The 16,798-nt window shown below is 59.8% G+C and overlaps 2 protein-coding genes across 11 annotated transcripts; one reads left to right on the forward strand and one right to left on the reverse strand.

The window, feature by feature from the left end:
- Positions 1-293: 293 nt before the first annotated feature.
- SNRNP25 (small nuclear ribonucleoprotein U11/U12 subunit 25) lies at positions 294-2,210 on the forward strand. Its single transcript, XM_049902876.1, has 5 exons — positions 294-377; positions 801-891; positions 1,035-1,140; positions 1,628-1,702; positions 2,119-2,210. The coding sequence occupies exons 1-5, from the start codon at positions 336-338 to the stop codon at positions 2,174-2,176; spliced, it is 372 nt and encodes a 123-aa protein (XP_049758833.1). The 5' UTR covers positions 294-335; the 3' UTR covers positions 2,177-2,210.
- On the reverse strand, positions 1,148-15,581 carry RHBDF1 (rhomboid 5 homolog 1). 10 transcript variants are annotated; one of them, XM_049902855.1, is made up of 21 exons: positions 15,492-15,573; positions 11,049-11,175; positions 9,623-9,767; positions 9,427-9,557; positions 8,393-8,606; positions 7,710-7,919; positions 7,496-7,618; positions 7,267-7,424; positions 6,617-6,874; positions 6,432-6,543; positions 6,225-6,317; positions 5,981-6,142; positions 5,321-5,421; positions 5,152-5,215; positions 4,681-4,775; positions 4,417-4,461; positions 4,215-4,290; positions 4,050-4,150; positions 3,795-3,948; positions 3,303-3,632; positions 1,148-1,381 (listed from the first exon to the last, which is right to left on the reverse strand). In XM_049902855.1, the coding sequence occupies exons 3-21, from the start codon at positions 9,737-9,739 to the stop codon at positions 1,241-1,243; spliced, it is 2,685 nt and encodes an 894-aa protein (XP_049758812.1). In that variant the 5' UTR covers positions 9,740-9,767; positions 11,049-11,175; positions 15,492-15,573; the 3' UTR covers positions 1,148-1,240. The 10 variants fall into 10 exon arrangements, with proteins under 10 accessions (XP_049758812.1, XP_049758813.1, XP_049758811.1 ...); XM_049902857.1 differs by lacking the exon at positions 11,049-11,175 and adding an exon at positions 2,860-2,948 and having other exon boundaries at positions 1,258-1,381; positions 15,492-15,581; XM_049902859.1 differs by lacking the exons at positions 1,148-1,381; positions 11,049-11,175 and adding exons at positions 2,567-2,625; positions 2,860-2,948 and having other exon boundaries at positions 15,492-15,581.
- Between the last annotated feature and the right edge of the window lie 1,217 nt (positions 15,582-16,798).

Below are 16,798 nucleotides of genomic sequence, written 5' to 3' on the forward strand. Positions count from 1 at the left end.
GGCAAGGCACTCCTCAGGCCACCAATAGGCACGCTGGCCTCGCGCTCCCAGCGTGCCCAGCAGCAGACGGTCTTGCACTTCTCATTGGTCAAGGTGGCCCGCCCCGCCCCCAAGCGCACCAATGGCTGTCCAGGCTTGCTCTGCGGTCCACAGTCCTTTTGTGCACGCAATTCGTCTTCCTCTCGCCGACTGGCCGGGGCGAGAGACCCACGGCGGACGCAGCCCTGGAGGGGGCTGAGGCTGAGGCGCGTCCCGAGGCGTCGGAGGTCGACGAGGACGACGACGAGGCGCTCCCGCACTCGGAGGTGGTGGACGTGTTCCAGGAGGGTCTCGCCATGGTGGTGCAGGACCCCCTGCTCTGCGATCTGCCGATCCAGGTGCGCAGCCGGGGTCTTTCCCAGCGAGGCCGGGGCAGGAGCGGCGGGGAGCGGACCCCGAGGTCGTGTGGATATTGCAGCCCCTGAGCTGGAGGAAGCACAGGGCTGGTCCTCGGAGGGCGCATTTTCCTGCCTATTTCTGTTGTTGTTAGGTGCCGTCGAGTCGGTTCCGACTCATAGCGACCCTGTTTCTGTGCCCTTCTTTTACTGGAGCCTCTGTCCACTTTGATCCTTAAACTTGAAAAGTATGGGTGAAATTCGAGATCGGGGTGCTGAAGAACTGCGAGCCCTAATATAAGCAAGGATCCTTTCCTCTACTTGCTTGTCGTAAAATATGGACACCCCTTTTTGGCCTCTGTCAACTTGTTTTGTTCATTGTCATTTGGGATGATGAGAAGAGCACCCCACTTTTGTCTTTTCCAGGTTACTTTGGAAGAGGTCAACTCCCAGATAGCACTGGAGTATGGCCAGGCCATGACTGTCTGTGTGTGCAAGATGGACGGAGAGGTCATGCGTAAGTGATGCCCTCCTCCCTGCCACTGTGCTTTCTCAGGGCTGCCAGAGACATCAAGGCCACCACGAACCTGCCCTGCCCCGAGGTTGGCCTGTGGTACCCACTGACCTGAGGTCTTCTCCCATTTGTATCCCTGGCTGCAGCTGTGGTCGTCGTGCAGAACGCCACAGTCCTGGACCTGAAGAAGGCCATCCAAAGATATGTGCAGCTGCGGCAGGAGCGTGAAGGGGGTATTCAGCACATCAGCTGGTGAGTGGAGCAATTCCCAAGCCAGCATGCACACGTGCTGGACCTGTGCTCTCTGGTCCTCTGCCATGACTGAGGGGTGAGTGCCCTGTCTCGAGCTCTTTCAGGCAGAGACAGGTCTTCCATGGATTCCTGCCACTGCCTCCTTTCTAAACATGCTCATCTGTGTTGTCCCGCCTCCGCTGCTTGACTCTTCACTTGGGGGCACCTTTAGGCATTTCCAGTGTGACATGAAATGGTCTCCCTGGTTACAGACAGCACTGCTCGGTCAGGGCCCACCCCTCCCTCCCTCCCTCCCTCTCTCCCTCCCTCCCTCCCTCTCTCTCTCTCTCTCTCTCTCTCTCCCCTACTCTGCACCAGTGCATTTCTGCCAAGGGTGTTCGACCCCTATGCAGCCCTTTGGGACCAGTGCCCCTTGTAGCTCCTTCAGGCCTGGTGTGCACATCATGCAGGAAGAGAACTCCTTGTTTCCTGAGTCTCCCTCTTGCAGGTCCTACGTGTGGAGGACCTATTATCTGACCTTTGTGGGAGAAAAGCTCACAGAAGACAGGAAGAAGCTCCGAGAGTAAGTCCTGGCCACATCTTGAGCTGCTGAGGGGTGTCTGGTCCTTGTCTGCCTCTAGTCCCTGTACTCTCGTAAAGGAAGGGGCTTCCCAAAAACACCTATGTGCCGGATCTCAGCCATCCCCACTAAAAGGGCAGGCAGAGGAGTTGGCTACAGCAGTCCTGGCTGGCTCTCACCACTGTGAGAACATCAGGGTCCTGTGGATGTGCACAGGTCAGATGGAGGGAAATGTAAGCATGTAGAGGGGAAGGGCCACCCACTGAACAGCATGAGCCGCTTCCTCGCTCTGCCTCCTTCTCCCTGGCACCACCCCCTCTTCTCCCCTTTCTTTCCCTTCTTTTTCACAGGCCCCAGGTAGGAGTCACTGGTGTATCTTTCTGCCCATCAGACACATCCGACCTTTCTTTCTCTTTCAGTTACGGCATCCGGAATCGGGATGAGGTCTCCTTTATCAAAAAGCTGAGACAAAAGTGAGCCTCCAGCAAGGACAGAGGTGTGGGGGACAAACTCTTCTCCTCAGGACATTACCCTTGGCCACTGTCTCCTTCACAGAAAGGCAGGTTGCAGCCTCACCCCAGTTGTGCTCTGCCTCCTCCTTCCTCCCCCATCTGGAACCAACAATGTGAGCTCCATGACTGTCAGGTCCTCATTTCTCTTCCATTTACTTGATCTGAAGCCCTCCTGAGGCCCAAACCTGACTACATGTGGATCCCACAGGACAGCCTCATATACAAAATAAATGTTTGCTTTTTAGTTTGAAAGTCAAAAAGCCAGAGTACCCCCGCCAGGAGGTACAAATGCTGCCCCATAGGGAGGTGGAGAAAGGGAGCAGGGTTGGAACACATGGGCCCTGAGGTCCAGGGTGACCACCTGTGCCCTGTGGCTGCATGGTTCCCCAGATGGCAAACTGCTCATGCCGTGATCTGTACAGCAAGGGGGACAAGCAGAGCAGCTGTCTTTGTTTCTGTTTGTGGGACCAGGGTAGAATGTGTGTAACACAGATATGGGCTGGACCAGAGGCCCCTTGGGGCTCACTGGGTGAAAAGGAGGGAGCATGGGACTGAAACTACAGCTGTTGGCTGGACCAAGCATGGGGGCTCTCCAGCAGGGCTGAGGGCAAGGGCATCATTGGGGCACCCCACCCCACCATCACCTACCAGTCACCAAAGGAAGGGCACCGTGCATCCACCCGGCTGAAGGACCTCCCTCCACAGCCACACGATCGGATCCCAGAAGGAGGAGGCAGCTAGGATTAAGGTAACGGCAGCTAAAACGCTCCCATTCGTTTACTGGCCGCGTGAGGTGGTTGTCAAAAGAGACTAGTTAGAAGGTGATTATGGGCATTAGTGTAACAAACATGGTGACATGAGAGGTTCAACAGAAGTGAACAAGGCACAGAGGTCTGTGTTCAGAAACATGATCTGGCCAGCCAGCAAGGGCAGAGGCAGGCTTGGCACCGGGCTCCAGGCCTGCTGGAGCATGGCTGCAGCCCCCACCCCTCGGGCCTAGCTCAGTGCAGCTGCGTATCTAGCTCGTACTTCTCACAGAACTTGTCAGTGAAGGGGATACAGGTGAGGAACTCACACCACTCACAACGTACAGGGTAGAAGTAGAAGAGGACCACCAGGCTGCCGAGCAACCCCAGGAACACGGCCTGGAAGATGATGATCTGGCAGCGCTTGCGGTACAGGTCAAACTTGCCAAAGCTGATGTATGGCAGGAAGGCAAAGGAGAGGAAGAGGCCACTGACAAAGCCAGAGATGTGGGCAAAGTTGTCGATCCAAGGCAGCAGCCCAAAGGTGAAGAGGAAGAGTACCACAGCCAGCAGCTTGAAGAAAGCACGCCACGGACTCGCCAGGATCTGCCAGCTCTGGAACAGCTCCACAAAGAGGCAGGCCAGAATGCCAAACTGCGACCCAGCCGGGCCCACCTGTGGGGGTTCGAGGCACCGGAGCTGACCCAGGTCTCACTTCCTCTTGCCCCACCTCCCTGGCCTGGAACCAATCAGAACCAAGGGCCAAACAGAGGGACCTGATCCAGTGCTGGACGTGGACAGATGTGCATGAGTGTACCCACCCGAGGGACACCTCACCTCTGCACGGTAAGGCAAGAAGATGGCACTGGCCAGGTTGCCAGTGATGCCACTCAGCAGGTAGATGATGGAGATGCGGTGCCAACCGGCAAGCTTCTCCAAGTCCCGCAGGATGGTCATCTGGAAGCAGACGGACACCAGGCAGTGCAGGATCCTGAGGTGGGGGAGGGGAGGGGATACTCAGGACGGTGGGAGCCTGCCATCCCAGCCTGGCCACTCCCCAGCACACCCCACCATGCCCAGTGTGTCACTTGCCCTGCGTGCAAGAAGAGGGACAACCACAGGCGGTAGAACTGGTCGGGCACCTCAGGGTTGAGGAAGGGCAGGAGCCCGCACACATCATCCATGCAGTGCACCTGCACAGAGTGGCCATTAGCACCCACGGTGGCGGGGGGGATCACCCTCTGCCCCAAGACCTACCTGAGAGCAAAGTGTGGCCTCCTCGTGAAAGTAGCCCCTCATGAAGTCACAGTACTCCCGGGAGGTGATCTCACACCTGGAAAGTCAGGCTGAGGGTGGGAGGGTGCCCCCCATGGTAGGGGGGACTACTGAGGCCCCAGGGTCAGAGGCATGTGCCCCCCACCCACCCGCCTGCCTTTGATGACCCCAGGTAAGTCCAGACCATTTTAAGCACATTCCCCTTGGTGTCTTGGATTGTTTCGGAATTCTGTGAGAGAGAAGGGCATAGTCCCTCGCCAATGCTGAGCCTGGGGACCAGCTGCACGCAGCCACGTACACACATCCTCATGCATGCATGCACCTATGCCTACATGCGTTTATACACATCTGTCCTATGTGTACACACACATATGCATAGGCTCATGCATGCACATGCATCCATCCTGCATGCACACTCCCATCCTACAAGTACACACATGGCACACACCTGCCCTTGGTGCCGATGCAGCAGGGCCGACCTGTGATGGCACAGTCCATGTGGGGATGGTTGGTGTGGTTCCCGGCGCTGTTTTTGGTGCAGATCTGGGTCACAGATGGGAATGAGCTGGAGCTGGACCAGGGCCTCCCCCAACTCTGGGCACCACACCACGCTTGGAGGGAGAGGTTAGTAGGGTAGGAAACAGGCCTCCCTTGACTTGGCACAGGCTGCTGCACCCTAAACCTCAGCCAGCCCATTTCTGTATTTGGAACAATGCCACTTGATCTCCACATGTCTGCGGGCCTTGCTCAGATCATTTGCTCAAAGGCAGGCACTGGTGGACAAGCTGGTGAAGGCCAGGCCACAGCACCAGGTAGCTGTGGTGGAGCCTAGATGGAGCCCTCAATGGTATCACTGGTGGGTAAAATGTGGCTCCCTATCCTCCATGACAAGGGTGACACCTCCAAGATCCCTACTCACCGGCCACTTGGTGATGTCATCAGGCCACTCATGGGGGTCCTCAGAGGAAGGCTCATCACACACCCTACAAGAGCACAGCACCTGGTCAGAAAAACTTCAGGCCCCTGGAAGCCTTCCTGTTCCACAGTCCTCCCCTCGCAGTTGGTGAGGGGTAGCCGTGGGGACTAACCTGGGGTCCTGGTGGCAGACAGAGCCAAACTGCCTCTTGTGGCCAGCGAGCTCTGGGGCGCTGGGATGGATGGGCCACTTAACCCAAAGTGCCAGTGTGGACTGTGGAAGACACAGGGCTCAGCCCCCAGTTAGCAGTGAGGGGGCCGAGGGAGGCAGGAGTCAAAGCAAACTATTTTTATCCTCCCTGGAGGGCAGCCTGGCACCCTCTGACCGCACAACTCGACCTCTAGGAATTTACACTCCGGAAATGCACGTGGATTTCAGGGGAGATTTTATTCAACAGCATAATTTGTATTAGATTAAAATCAGAAAATAACTGTGTCAAAAATCAGAACTAAACTACTGCCCCTCATAATGAAAACGTAGATGGGTCTTTTTTTTTTTTTTAATTGCTTCGTGAAAAAATAAGGCAATACCACTTATGTAAAAGTAAGGCGCGTGCACACAACCAGGACACATGGTGAAAGATCGTACCCACATCTGAAAACGCACATTAAAGTGGACGTCATAGTGTGGCGCGCTTGAGTAGTTTGAGGGTAAAAGGAAGGAATGCGCAGGGAGGCCTGCGCAGACCAGGCAGAGGTTCCATGAAGGTGGAGAGCAGTGACTGGCTCCACGCCAACAGCAGCGCGGAGAAGGGGGTGGCGGCCACACACACCGAGCACTCTTCCTCGGAGGTCTGCACACAGCCAGAGCGGTCGTTGCGCACGCAGCAGGCGGAGTGCCTCTCGCGCTCGCGAGCCGCGCGGATGAAGCTGTGCACCTGCGGGTCCTGTCGCATGCAGGGTGAGAACTTGGCGCCCAGGTGGATGAGGGCCTCCTGCGGGCGAGCAAGCGGAACGTGGAGCTGCGGCCAGGCACCCCCCCCGAAGCGCCGCCCAGCCCGCCGCCCTCACCCCTACCTGGCCCGCAGCCCTCACCGAGCTGGGCCCGATCCAGAAGTTCTCCTGCTGCACGTACTTGACGTTTTCATAGACGCCGCGATTCCGCAGCACCTGGGCGAGGGGGGCGGATCAGGCCACGCCCACTGGGTCCTCTAGTTCCCAGAGCCGCTAGAGGGGTGTACAGCCTGAACCCACACATCAGTCTGGGGAAGGCGGGAGGCTCACCGAGTCCACCGTCTCATGCTGCGAGAAGCCCACTGGAGCGATGCCGTAAGTGCAGACCGCCAGGATGGTGACAAGCGAGTGCACAAAGGTGAGCCAGTAGGTGAAGAAGGGCCTGTGTGGCGGAGAGTCAGCGGGTCACGCCCACCCAGCCCCTCCCGCGGACACCGCCCGCCCCGCTCGCCCACCTGTGGTCGTCCATGTCCTCGATCTGCCGCTTGACGTAGCTGTCGATGCGCTTACGATAGGTGCGGTTGGTGAGCCGGCCCACCATTCCCAGTCCGTAAGGACGCTTCTCTCGGGCGAAGAGCTTGCGCACTGGCACTGCGATGCGCTGGCCCCGCCGCGGCCCTACTGCGCTCACCACCTCCTGCCGCAGCCGCACCTTGGGCTGCGTGGCCACCGTGCCGCCCTCCTTCTGCTTTCGCCACCCACGCTCCAGAGGCCTGGAGGGCGTCACGGTTAGCTCCCGCCCGGATCCCCGCCTGCTGTGGTCCCTCCTCGGCGGGACCAGGACGCCCGTCTGTCTGTCCTACCCCTTCCTAGTGGTGAAGCAACAGCCGCGCCCCACTCCACATGGCAGGAAGGAGAGAACCAGGAACAGACATGAGGCCACAAGTGTTAATTCATGCTCCCACTGCCGCCTTGGTCCTATTCAGCCCATGGGCTCTAGGATTGAGCTCCTCTCCCACAGGGGGCATCCAAGACTTGTCCGCACACAGCCCTGGGTCCCCAGCCGTGGTGACCGAGCTGGGCTCCCAGTAACAACGCGGCCCCTTCCCTGGGCACTCCGGTCCCTGAACACCCCATCGGGTTCCCAAGGGCCCACCACACTCACAGCATCAGGTGGCTGCGCTCCAGCTCGCTGCGCTCCAGAGCCCCGCCCGTGAGGTCCGCCTGCTCCGGGGCCTTCTCCCAGTCCTTGAGCGCCGCCTCCGATGGGGTCTCAAACACTTCATCTGGGTAGGTGGACAGCTCCTCGTGGAGGACTCCTTCCTGAGCAAACACGCGTGGTCAGGTACACGGAGGAGGACGGAGCAGTATTCGGCATTGCCAGGGGTTCTTACCCGGGCAAAGAAGGACGTGTCCAGCTCGTCAGGGAAGTCAGCCGTGTCCTCCTCCAGGAAACTGGCGGGAGTGAAGCTGCAGCGATGTGCCCTGCGCCCCACGCCATCCCGCACCGAGCGGCCCTACGTGCAGTTAAGGGAGTGGCCAAGGGGGTAAATGGGGGGCTGCCACATTACACCTTTTCACCCCACCCCCTCACTTCACCCCACCCACCTTCACCAGTGCCGCAGCTGCCCGGAAGCTCATCTTGGCCACCGACTCTCGCTTCCGCCGCCGGGGGAGCCGGTTGAAGCCCGAGCGGGAGCTGGAGAAGGAGCAGAGGGAGGTGGCGCCAGGCGTGATGGGTGTGTGCGGGGCGCTCAGGCCATCAGAGGTGTCATCCACCAATCGGAAAGCCCTGCCCCTGGCCAGGGGGTCAATGATCTGTGTGGGAGAAGGCCTCTGGTGTCAGGGACGGGGATGGGCACTGTGAGGGCTCCCTGCCCACCAGACCAACCTGGGCTTGCATAGAGAGGGATCAGCTTCAACCTGTGGGCCCCTGGTCAGCTGTGCAGGCCTCATCTCCACCCACAGTATCTGGGGGGAGGTTCCTCCCCTAATCAGTAGGGCCTGTGCATAGGCTACTCACTTGGCCTGGGATACTCTCCATGGCGCCAAGGCACAGCCCAGGACTCTATCCCCTCCTCCAAGGCCCCTTTGCCTACAGTGTATCTTTAGGTGCCTTCGCATTACCATTTGCTGAGTACCTGCCCTCTCCAGACTGTGAGCTCCTGAGGAGCCACCTCCGCTCAAGACCTTGTGCCCCCAGCCCCAGTGCAAGACAGTGTCCACTGCACATCCACACCATGGGGGCGGGGGGAAGGGTTGCAAGGGCAGCAGCAGCAGGCAGGGCACACCTTCTGCATGCCCAGCTGGCACGGCCCCACGTACAGTGGGGGTGGTGTCTCGGTGCTGGTCAGTGAGATGTTGTCCTGGCTGGGCAAGTCCAGCTCCCGGATGACCTGGGGCTTCAGCTTCCCATAGCGCTGGCTGCAGTGGCGGATGCTCTTGCGCTGCCACTTCTGGGTACTGTCACTGTCCTTGCTCACTCCAAACCAGTCAGCAGTGCCCCTGCCACAGGAAGGCCTTAGCACAGGGCCATCAGACCCCCTTCCCAAGCCCTCAAGCCCTCTTCCTGGGTGTTTGGCCTCCCTCACCCCAGGCCTCTGATCCCTCCCTGGGGCAGGGGTGTAGTGGGCATGATCTGATTAAAAGAGTAGAAGTATGAGTTTGAGCCTTTGTTAACCCACTAAGCAGTAGCCAACTCCAAATTCCCACTAGAAACACAGCCACCTTGCTCAGGTGGGCATTTCAATGAGTCCTCACCCATCCCTGAGACAGGGGAGGAGCTGGGGGCTCAGCCCTTAGGTCAGTTCAAGAGCCTGGTCCAGGTAGCAGCCATGACCTGGGACACTACAGGTTCAGACAGCAGCCACTGCAGCCTGGACAGGCTGCCCACACCACTCAGACATACAAGCAGAAACATGGCCAGCACCTGCCACTAGGAGCCCCAGGGCTCGCCAGCCATGCTGGCAGCTCCCAAAAGGCCACGTGCCATGCACATGCCAGAGCATGCATACCCTGGAGTACCTGAGCAGGGACCGAGAGAGAGACTGGCGCTGCAGGAGGGCCCTGCGGGCAGCCTGGGGGCCCCAGACAGGCAGAGTGTGGACACGCTCAAAGCGTACCTGTCGGCTGCTGGGAGGGAGGCCAGCAGTGGAGGTGGGAAAAAGACAGAGAACAAGACAGCATGCACTGAGGGGAGCAGAGTAGGTGGGGGGACACAGTGGGTGCCGGAGGAGGAGGTCAGGGTCAGGTGGGGATGAACAGCAAGAACAAAGCCTGACAGGAGGGCCTACCCACAGCGCGAAGGCCTACCCAGGAGCAGTACCTGCGGATGGTCTGCGTGATGGACGTCTGGCGCTGCAGCACAGGTCTCCGGAGCTCAGGGTGGGGCGAAGGCACGCGGACGGTCTCGGCTGGCATGCTCACACTCCGAAGGAAAACCTGGCGCCTCAGGGGCTAGGAAATGAGTCAGGGTGAGGGGGCAGTCAGGGCGTCCCCAAAGCCCGTTAGCCAAGGCTTACCTGCAGGTAGCTGGACTCCTCTGTGGCTGGGGGTGCTGCAGCTGGAATGTCCAGCTTCAGCCAGGGCGGCTTCTTGCGCTGCAGGCTGCTTGTGCTGTCCCTGCGAACCTCACTCATGGTTCAGATTAGCTAGGGCGTGGCAGGCCTGGGGGCACAGGGTGTGGCTCAGTAATGACCATGGAGCCGACCTCTGACCACTGACACTTGGGCCTATCCCTGGGGAGGTGGGAAGGGAGGATGCCTGCAAGGATTTGGCATGGGTATGGGAGCCCCATGGGGCCCAGCCACAGTTCTGTGTTGCCATGCTCCCCCACAGGCCTTTCTGGCACCACTAGGTCCAAGACAATGTGGATTCACATGGCCAATATCTGAGCACCTGCTATGAATCAAGGCTTGTTCCTAGTGCTTGCAACACAGCAGTGGAGAAATAAGGAAAAACAGACAAGAATCCTGCATTCCTAAGCTTAGGTTCCAGACCAGAGGCAAACTGCTAAGTCGGTGCTGAACGGCACAACAGTGGGCTGGGGACAGCAAGGCCACCCTGAGAGGTGATACCTGAGCAAAGGCTCAAGAAGGTGATGAGGACCCAGGCTGGGGGACACAGACAGCCTGGGGTGTGCTGCTCAAGGCCCCGCCTGAGATGGGACCACTAGCGCCCAACACGCTACACGGGGTGCGGATGCATTGTACAGGATGCTGTTGCTCCATATCACAGACCAATAGCCACATGCAGACAGACTGGCGTGAATGCCAAGGGACATGCCCTTCCAGATCAAGAAGCAGCAGGTGGAGGCACCACTCTGCTCAGTGGAAGCCACCAGGGCGCAGACCCCGCCGCTAACACCAGGGGGCGCCACGTGCCCAGCGACGGCAGAAAGGCAGCTCGAGGGCCGCACCACCCCCCACCCACCTGGAAACCAAGACTCAGAGGGATCCTTTCACCCAGCCAGGCTGCCTGTCCACGGTGCCCATCCTGGGCACCTCATCCCTGCACAGGACACCAGTGCCTTCAGGAGGCCGGTGCGGTGCTCCCTCATCCAGGCCCCCAAGGCCATGCATGGCCCCGTGGGGCCTCATAGGTTAGCACCAGGCACTGGACAGGATGCGCACCTCCTTAGCAATTCAGGGGGCTATGCTGTCTACAGTGTGCCTGAGGCTGGCGGGCAGGGCCTTCGCTGCCCCCTGAGCCCACAGACTTTGTGCCCACCACCAACCACCACATGACTCAGCCTAAAAAGGGGCCAGTGCAGAAGGGAAGAGGGGCCACTGCTGGGATTCGCAGATGAGCAGGGCGGCCACCCTTCCAGGAGCCTCTCTCCACCTTTGTCCAGTATGCTTTCCACATAGGACTTTGAGGATCCTTTGCTACTGGACCCCTCACACCTCCACACGCACACACGCACCCGCACGGGCTTTCCTCACTCACCCCTCCTTTATCATGGGGCCTTTCCCTGCCGCACCCCTGCACACAACAGGGGCCGACCCCCGATTCTAGAAGGCTCAGTGGAGGGGGCTCTGGAAAGAGCTGAGTGGCATGAATGAGGAGGCAGGATCTGTAAAAGCACAGGGAGGGACTTGGGCTGCAGGGGATGTCCAGCGCAGCCCTGAGGCCAGGGCCTCCTGCCTGCATCCCCGCCCCTCATCCTTCCTCCTCACTCCCGCTCTGTACTGGGGTGGTGGCAGGAGGGTTTGCAGGGACAGGCTGGCCCCACCCCTGTGTGCCCAGCTCCCCATCTGGACCTCAAGTGAATGGGATTCATGGAGGCAGGGGTCCACAGTGGTTCAGAGGGCTGTTGAGGGGGCAGGACCAGGCTGAACAAAGGGTTGGGCAGGAAGGGTGCTGAGCCAGAGGAGACAGTGGGCTCAGTGTCTGCCTCCCCCCCACCGCAGCTGTACAGTGGGTTCTTGTTCCAAGCAGCCCCTCCTGGGGAATTCCAACCGCATCAATACAGCTTGGGCTGCTGACCCATCAGTGCAAGGTCACACAGCTCACAGCCACCCTTGTGCCCAACCCAGCCCATGGGACACCTCAGAGGGCTTGCAAAGGTGAGAACCACATAGGAAGCAAATGCTAACGTGGGGCCTAGTCCACCAGAAGGCACAAAACTGTGGGCACCCAGGGCTCCAAGCGGCTCAGGAGGAGTACGGGCACAGGGACAAGGATCCAGTCCCGGGGGCCACAGGGGCCACTGCGGCTCAAGGCTTTGAGCAAGAGGGTCAGCCCTGCATGTCGAAGCCCCACAGACTCACTCAGAAAGGGGGCTGCTGCAGCCATAGGAGGCAGGGCCTGGGGGCAAGGAGACGGTCCCAATGACTCAGGGCTGTGGACTGGGACAGGGACTGGGAATCATTCAGGCTGGCCCTAGCGTGGGTGGAGGAGGAGCCAGTGCAGTGATGCCCAACCCCACCACTGGTGCAGGCACCCTCAGGGTTCTCTACTGAGAGCCAGGGGCCATGTCGGAGCCGACACACGGTAGGCACCCACAACTCAGTGAATCAACCACAGAAGGGCTGGAGCTGACTGTGGGCCCAAAGAGAGGTGGTGGCCAGGGTGACAGGTATGAGGAGTGAGCAGAGTCCATGGGGGGTGCTGGGAACAGGATCTTTCACCTTCTCATGCAGCTGACAGGCAGGAGGGGTCAGGGGTGGACAAATTCTGCCCCTACCCACCCTTAGGTGTGAGCCACGGACACAGGACTCCGGCCTGCATCCCCCCTCCCCGACACACACACCCACAGGACAAGGCAGACAAGTATGGTTAGAAACAGAGTGGATGGCCGAGGGCCAAACCCACCAGACCCAGGCACTCCCCCACCCAAGGGACTGTCCACTGTGCCGCCAAGGTCAGCTGGAGCAATGGCCCCACCCTGGGACACCTGTCCAAACGTGTCCTTAGATCACCTGAGCTGTCCCAAGAGGGCCTATCTCCTCTGGCCTCCCCGCCTGCACCCCAGCCTCTGATCTTGACTTCTGCCTGACACCTAATCTGATCTTCAACCCTTGCTTCCCCTTGGGGTGGGGGCCACCAGCTGGCCAGCAGCTTAGAACCCAGTCCTTCTACACATGTGTTGCTATGTGGCCAAGGAAAGGCACCTGGCCTCTCTATGACTCAGTTTCCTCATCTGTAAACAGTATTGTGTGGGGAAATAACATTTGCCAGGCCCTTTGCAAATACAAACCATAAAAAAAAACAAACCCATTGCCATTAATTCCAACTCACAGCAACCCTATAAGACAGAGCAGAATTGTCCCATAGGGTTTTCAAGGAGTGCCTGGTGGATTCGAACTACTGACCTTTTGGTTAGCAGTCAAGCTCTTAACCACTATGCCACCAGAGTTTCCTTGTAAACACAAGACACCCCTCAAATGTTCCAGGGACCCTGAGATACAGTCGCTTCTGCTTTTCCGAGGAGGAAACGTGGTTTTGCGCAGGGGCCCAGCCAGCAGCCCACAGGACAATGTACAGGGGCAGAGAGGGAGCACTATCCGGAGGTAGCGGGGGACACGGCCCATGGCCCACTGCCCACCCCACACATGAGGCCTGGGGACTCAGAGAGCCAGGATGGAAGTTCCTGACTCGATGGCCTCATACAGGCTTAACCCGGGGGTTCAGAGAGGCTAAGGGACCTGTCCAGGCCACACAGCCTGCAAGGGGGTAGAGCTAGAATTTAGTGAGAGCAGATTCAGGGTATCCGGCCCTCTGAGATGGACACTTTGGGTCCCCAGTCTGGAGTATGGCCAGGCCCCAGGAGTTAAGTGAAAGCCCCCCAGGCTGGAAAGGGGAGAGGCTGCACTCCAACACAATGGCCCAGAAAGGCCCCTGACTGACCCCATACAGGCTCTCTCCTGGTGTGGCCCCTACATCAGGCAGAGCCAGAAATGAGAACTTAGGGGGACAGAGTCACCATACCTGCCTCAGTCCTGACCCTGCCTGACCCCACTGAACTGTCACAGACCCTGAAGGAAAACAGGTCACAGAACCTAAAGTGGGTTAAAAGCCTCATGCCATATCCGACAAGGGGTTGGAGGTGGATGGGACCCAGCCTGCTGGCACTGCGAGCCCTGGCCAAAGACCCCAGGAAAAGGCCAGACCACCTAGGCTCCTCAGCCTCAGGGCTGTGGGGGGCTGCCAGGTCCCCGAGGCCCCCACTCCTCCACCTCCCACTGGGGGCATCTCAGTTGAGGGAGGAGGGAGCTGCCCCCAAACAGACCCAGCCCAGGAAACAGAGGGGTCTCCAGCCAAGGAATTCGATCCTGGGCCAAGAGTCACTTCTGTCACTGATATGAGGGTGGGGGCAGGGTGGGTAACTGGAGCCAGCACTGGGAGGGGGGGTCCTCACATCTCAGGGAGGGGGCTGAGGCCCCACAGGAGCAACTGAGAGGCCCCTGAGGAGCCACTGGGGCTGGGAAGATACAGGCAGAAGGCCCAAGGTAGTCCCTGAAAGGCAGGAGGCAGCCTGGGGGCTCCGCCTGAACTGAGCCCCCCCCAGATGCACGCTTCCCAGGGTGGGGAGTTGTGCCTGGAAATGAAGCTGGGTCATGTAGCAGCTCTTTGGCCTTTGGTCTGCCTGTCTCGGCAGTGGTGGGGGGAGGTGGCCAGTCGGCTGGTGAAGAGGTTGGAAGGGGCCCAGGCCAGCGCCTTCAGTCTGGAGCCAGCAATTCCTGTGCCCTCCCCCTTGCCCCAACCCCATTCTCAGGGGACCCAGTACACCCAGAATGTTTGTGGTGAAAGGGGTTCTGGCTCAGGGAGCCTGTTCAGCCACAGCTAGGTGCTTGGACCCCCCGCTGCACACAATTCAGGGTCGGGGGCAAGGGGGCTGGAGATGGCTCCATGGGGGTGGGGCGATCTCAGCAGGGACTCTCCTGGCTTCAGCATCCAGCTGGGCCAAACCTGAAAAGCCAGTTTCATCCTTGAATCTTGTCTCTGCCAGGAAGTCCCAAGGTGGGGGGTGAGTGGGTTCCCAGCATGGGGCTGGGGCCTCCAGATCCAGGCCCCACCCACCTAGACAGGCTCACAACTCAGAGCTGCACACCCAGACGAAGGAAACCCTTCTGGTTTGGACCATTTGGGCCAAGGCCTGGCCTAAGTGGGGGCTCTCCTACCCCACAGACATGCCCCCAGCAATACAGACAGACAGCCTCCCACCTCTGCCCTGAGCGCTGGGGTCTCGCTGTCACCCCACCAAGGGAAAGGGCCTTCTCCAAGGCACTGGGCAGTGGCTGAAGGCTCACGCATGGCCTGCTGCTCATGGCCTGGGCTGGGGTCTTTGAAGGAGCTCCTGGCACCCCGTTCAGTGTTGGCAAATGAGGGGCTGAAGCCGAAGGTAGGTCAGGTTCCCCACGCTTGAGTGGCAGCTGTTCTTACTACAGATATTATTCCCATCTTTGGTCAGTCCCGGAAAGTTCCACCCTCTGAGCTGGAGTTTCAACTGGGAGACACCGACAGCCGCGGCCGGCCGGAAGGGAAGTGTGAAGGGTGTCCAGAAAAGTCTGGGGACCCCTGGACTTCGAGCCCTCCCGCTGCCTGGGTCCCTCAGCTGTTGGGCGGCGGTTGGAGCCGAGCTGTCCTCAGGCCGCCGGACGTGTTAATCCGGCCAAAGGCTATTTTTGCGGCGCGCCGGTCCTGGAGGAATCCAGCGGGGCTGGGCCGTCTCCGCGGGCGGCTCGGGAAACTCCGGGAGGAAAGTCCGGGCCCGCCGGGCGGGGACTCGCCGCAGACCAGACCCTGGACCACAGACCCTGCCTCGGACCCCACCCGGGCCGCCGCGCTCGGAGCCTCCCGGGGACCTCGCTGGGCCGAGGATGGGCCCCCCGTTGGGCTGCCGCCAGCCCCGCCGAGCCCCATGCCCCCTCCCGCCGCGCCTCTCACCGCCGCCGCCGGAGGTCCAAGGATCCTGGGAGGGGCCGCCGCAGCCGGCCGGGAGGTGCGCCGGGGCGAGTCCCAGACCGCGCGCCCGTCTGCCCGCCCGCCTGGGAATGCCATGAAGCGAGGGGCGTGCGCGCCGGGGGCGGGCCCGGCGGGAGGGGGCGGCCGCACTGACTCAGGGCTCTGGAATGCGCGCGGGCTCACCGTCCCCCCCCCCCCCGGCCCAGTCACTTCCTCCGAGAAGGCCGCCAGGCTCCGCTCTCATGCCGCGGAGGGGCGCCTGCGGGGCCACCTGCGGCTGAAGGGAGGGGGGGATCGCCTTGGTTGGGGAGGGATGGGCCGTACTTTGAGGATCTGGTGGCCCACCTGGAAAGAGCCTGGTGGTCAGCGAATCAATTCTGGCACCCAGAATCCAAGCTCTCTGGGACCCCAGAGTGAATCCTGACCTCATCTTGAGACCTGGGGACACAGGCCTGGGGAGGTGGTATTGCTGCGTCTCCTTAATACTCACACTAACAAGCCACTTATCCCACAAAAATCCAATCCCATGGGAACACACTCATGGGGAACATTTACTCACACATGTATATACACAGGCTCATGCTCACACATTTGCTCATATATCACTCATGCATGCACACAGTAATTGTATACTCACGCATGTATACACACACGTTTGTATACCCACTCACGCTTGCACACAGTAATGGTGTACGCTCATGCTTACTCACACATGGACTCATACACCTGTCCATAGACTCACACTCCGAACAGTTGCCCCTCCCTGTGCCCCTGTGCCCCCACAGGCTGGGAAGCAGGGCCCCACCAGTGGGATCTCAGGTGCTGCTGAGGCTTCTGAAACCCAGAGAGCAGAGGCAGCAGAGCCACTTCCTATGTCCACTCTGTGCCCTGCCCTTGGTCCCAGCCTTTGCCCACCCTCCCTGGTAAGGCCTTGTGGCTCATTCTGCACTGTCTGAGGTGGACACAAAATGACCTTTCTGCTTTCAGCTGAGGCTGCTGGTGGGAACTCCCTAGCATTCCTCTGACCTGACATGGCAGGAGTCGATGGGGCTGACCCACCCAGAGAAAGTCCTGGAACAGGCGGGTCTGTGTGTGCACCAGCATCGGGGCCCAGGCGTTTCCATCTGCTGTGAACACTCCTGCTGGTGAGTGTGAATGTGTGAGTGAGAGTGTAAGTATGAGGGAGAAAGTGGACCAGACTCTCTGCTCCCAGGTTTTGAAATTATACACATCCTCCCCTCACCTTCCTCCTCCACTGAAAATCTCCCTGGAATTGTCACCACAAGCTG

This window comes from Elephas maximus, chromosome 12 (assembly GCF_024166365.1).
Source record: "Elephas maximus indicus isolate mEleMax1 chromosome 12, mEleMax1 primary haplotype, whole genome shotgun sequence".
NCBI lineage: Eukaryota > Metazoa > Chordata > Mammalia > Proboscidea > Elephantidae > Elephas > Elephas maximus.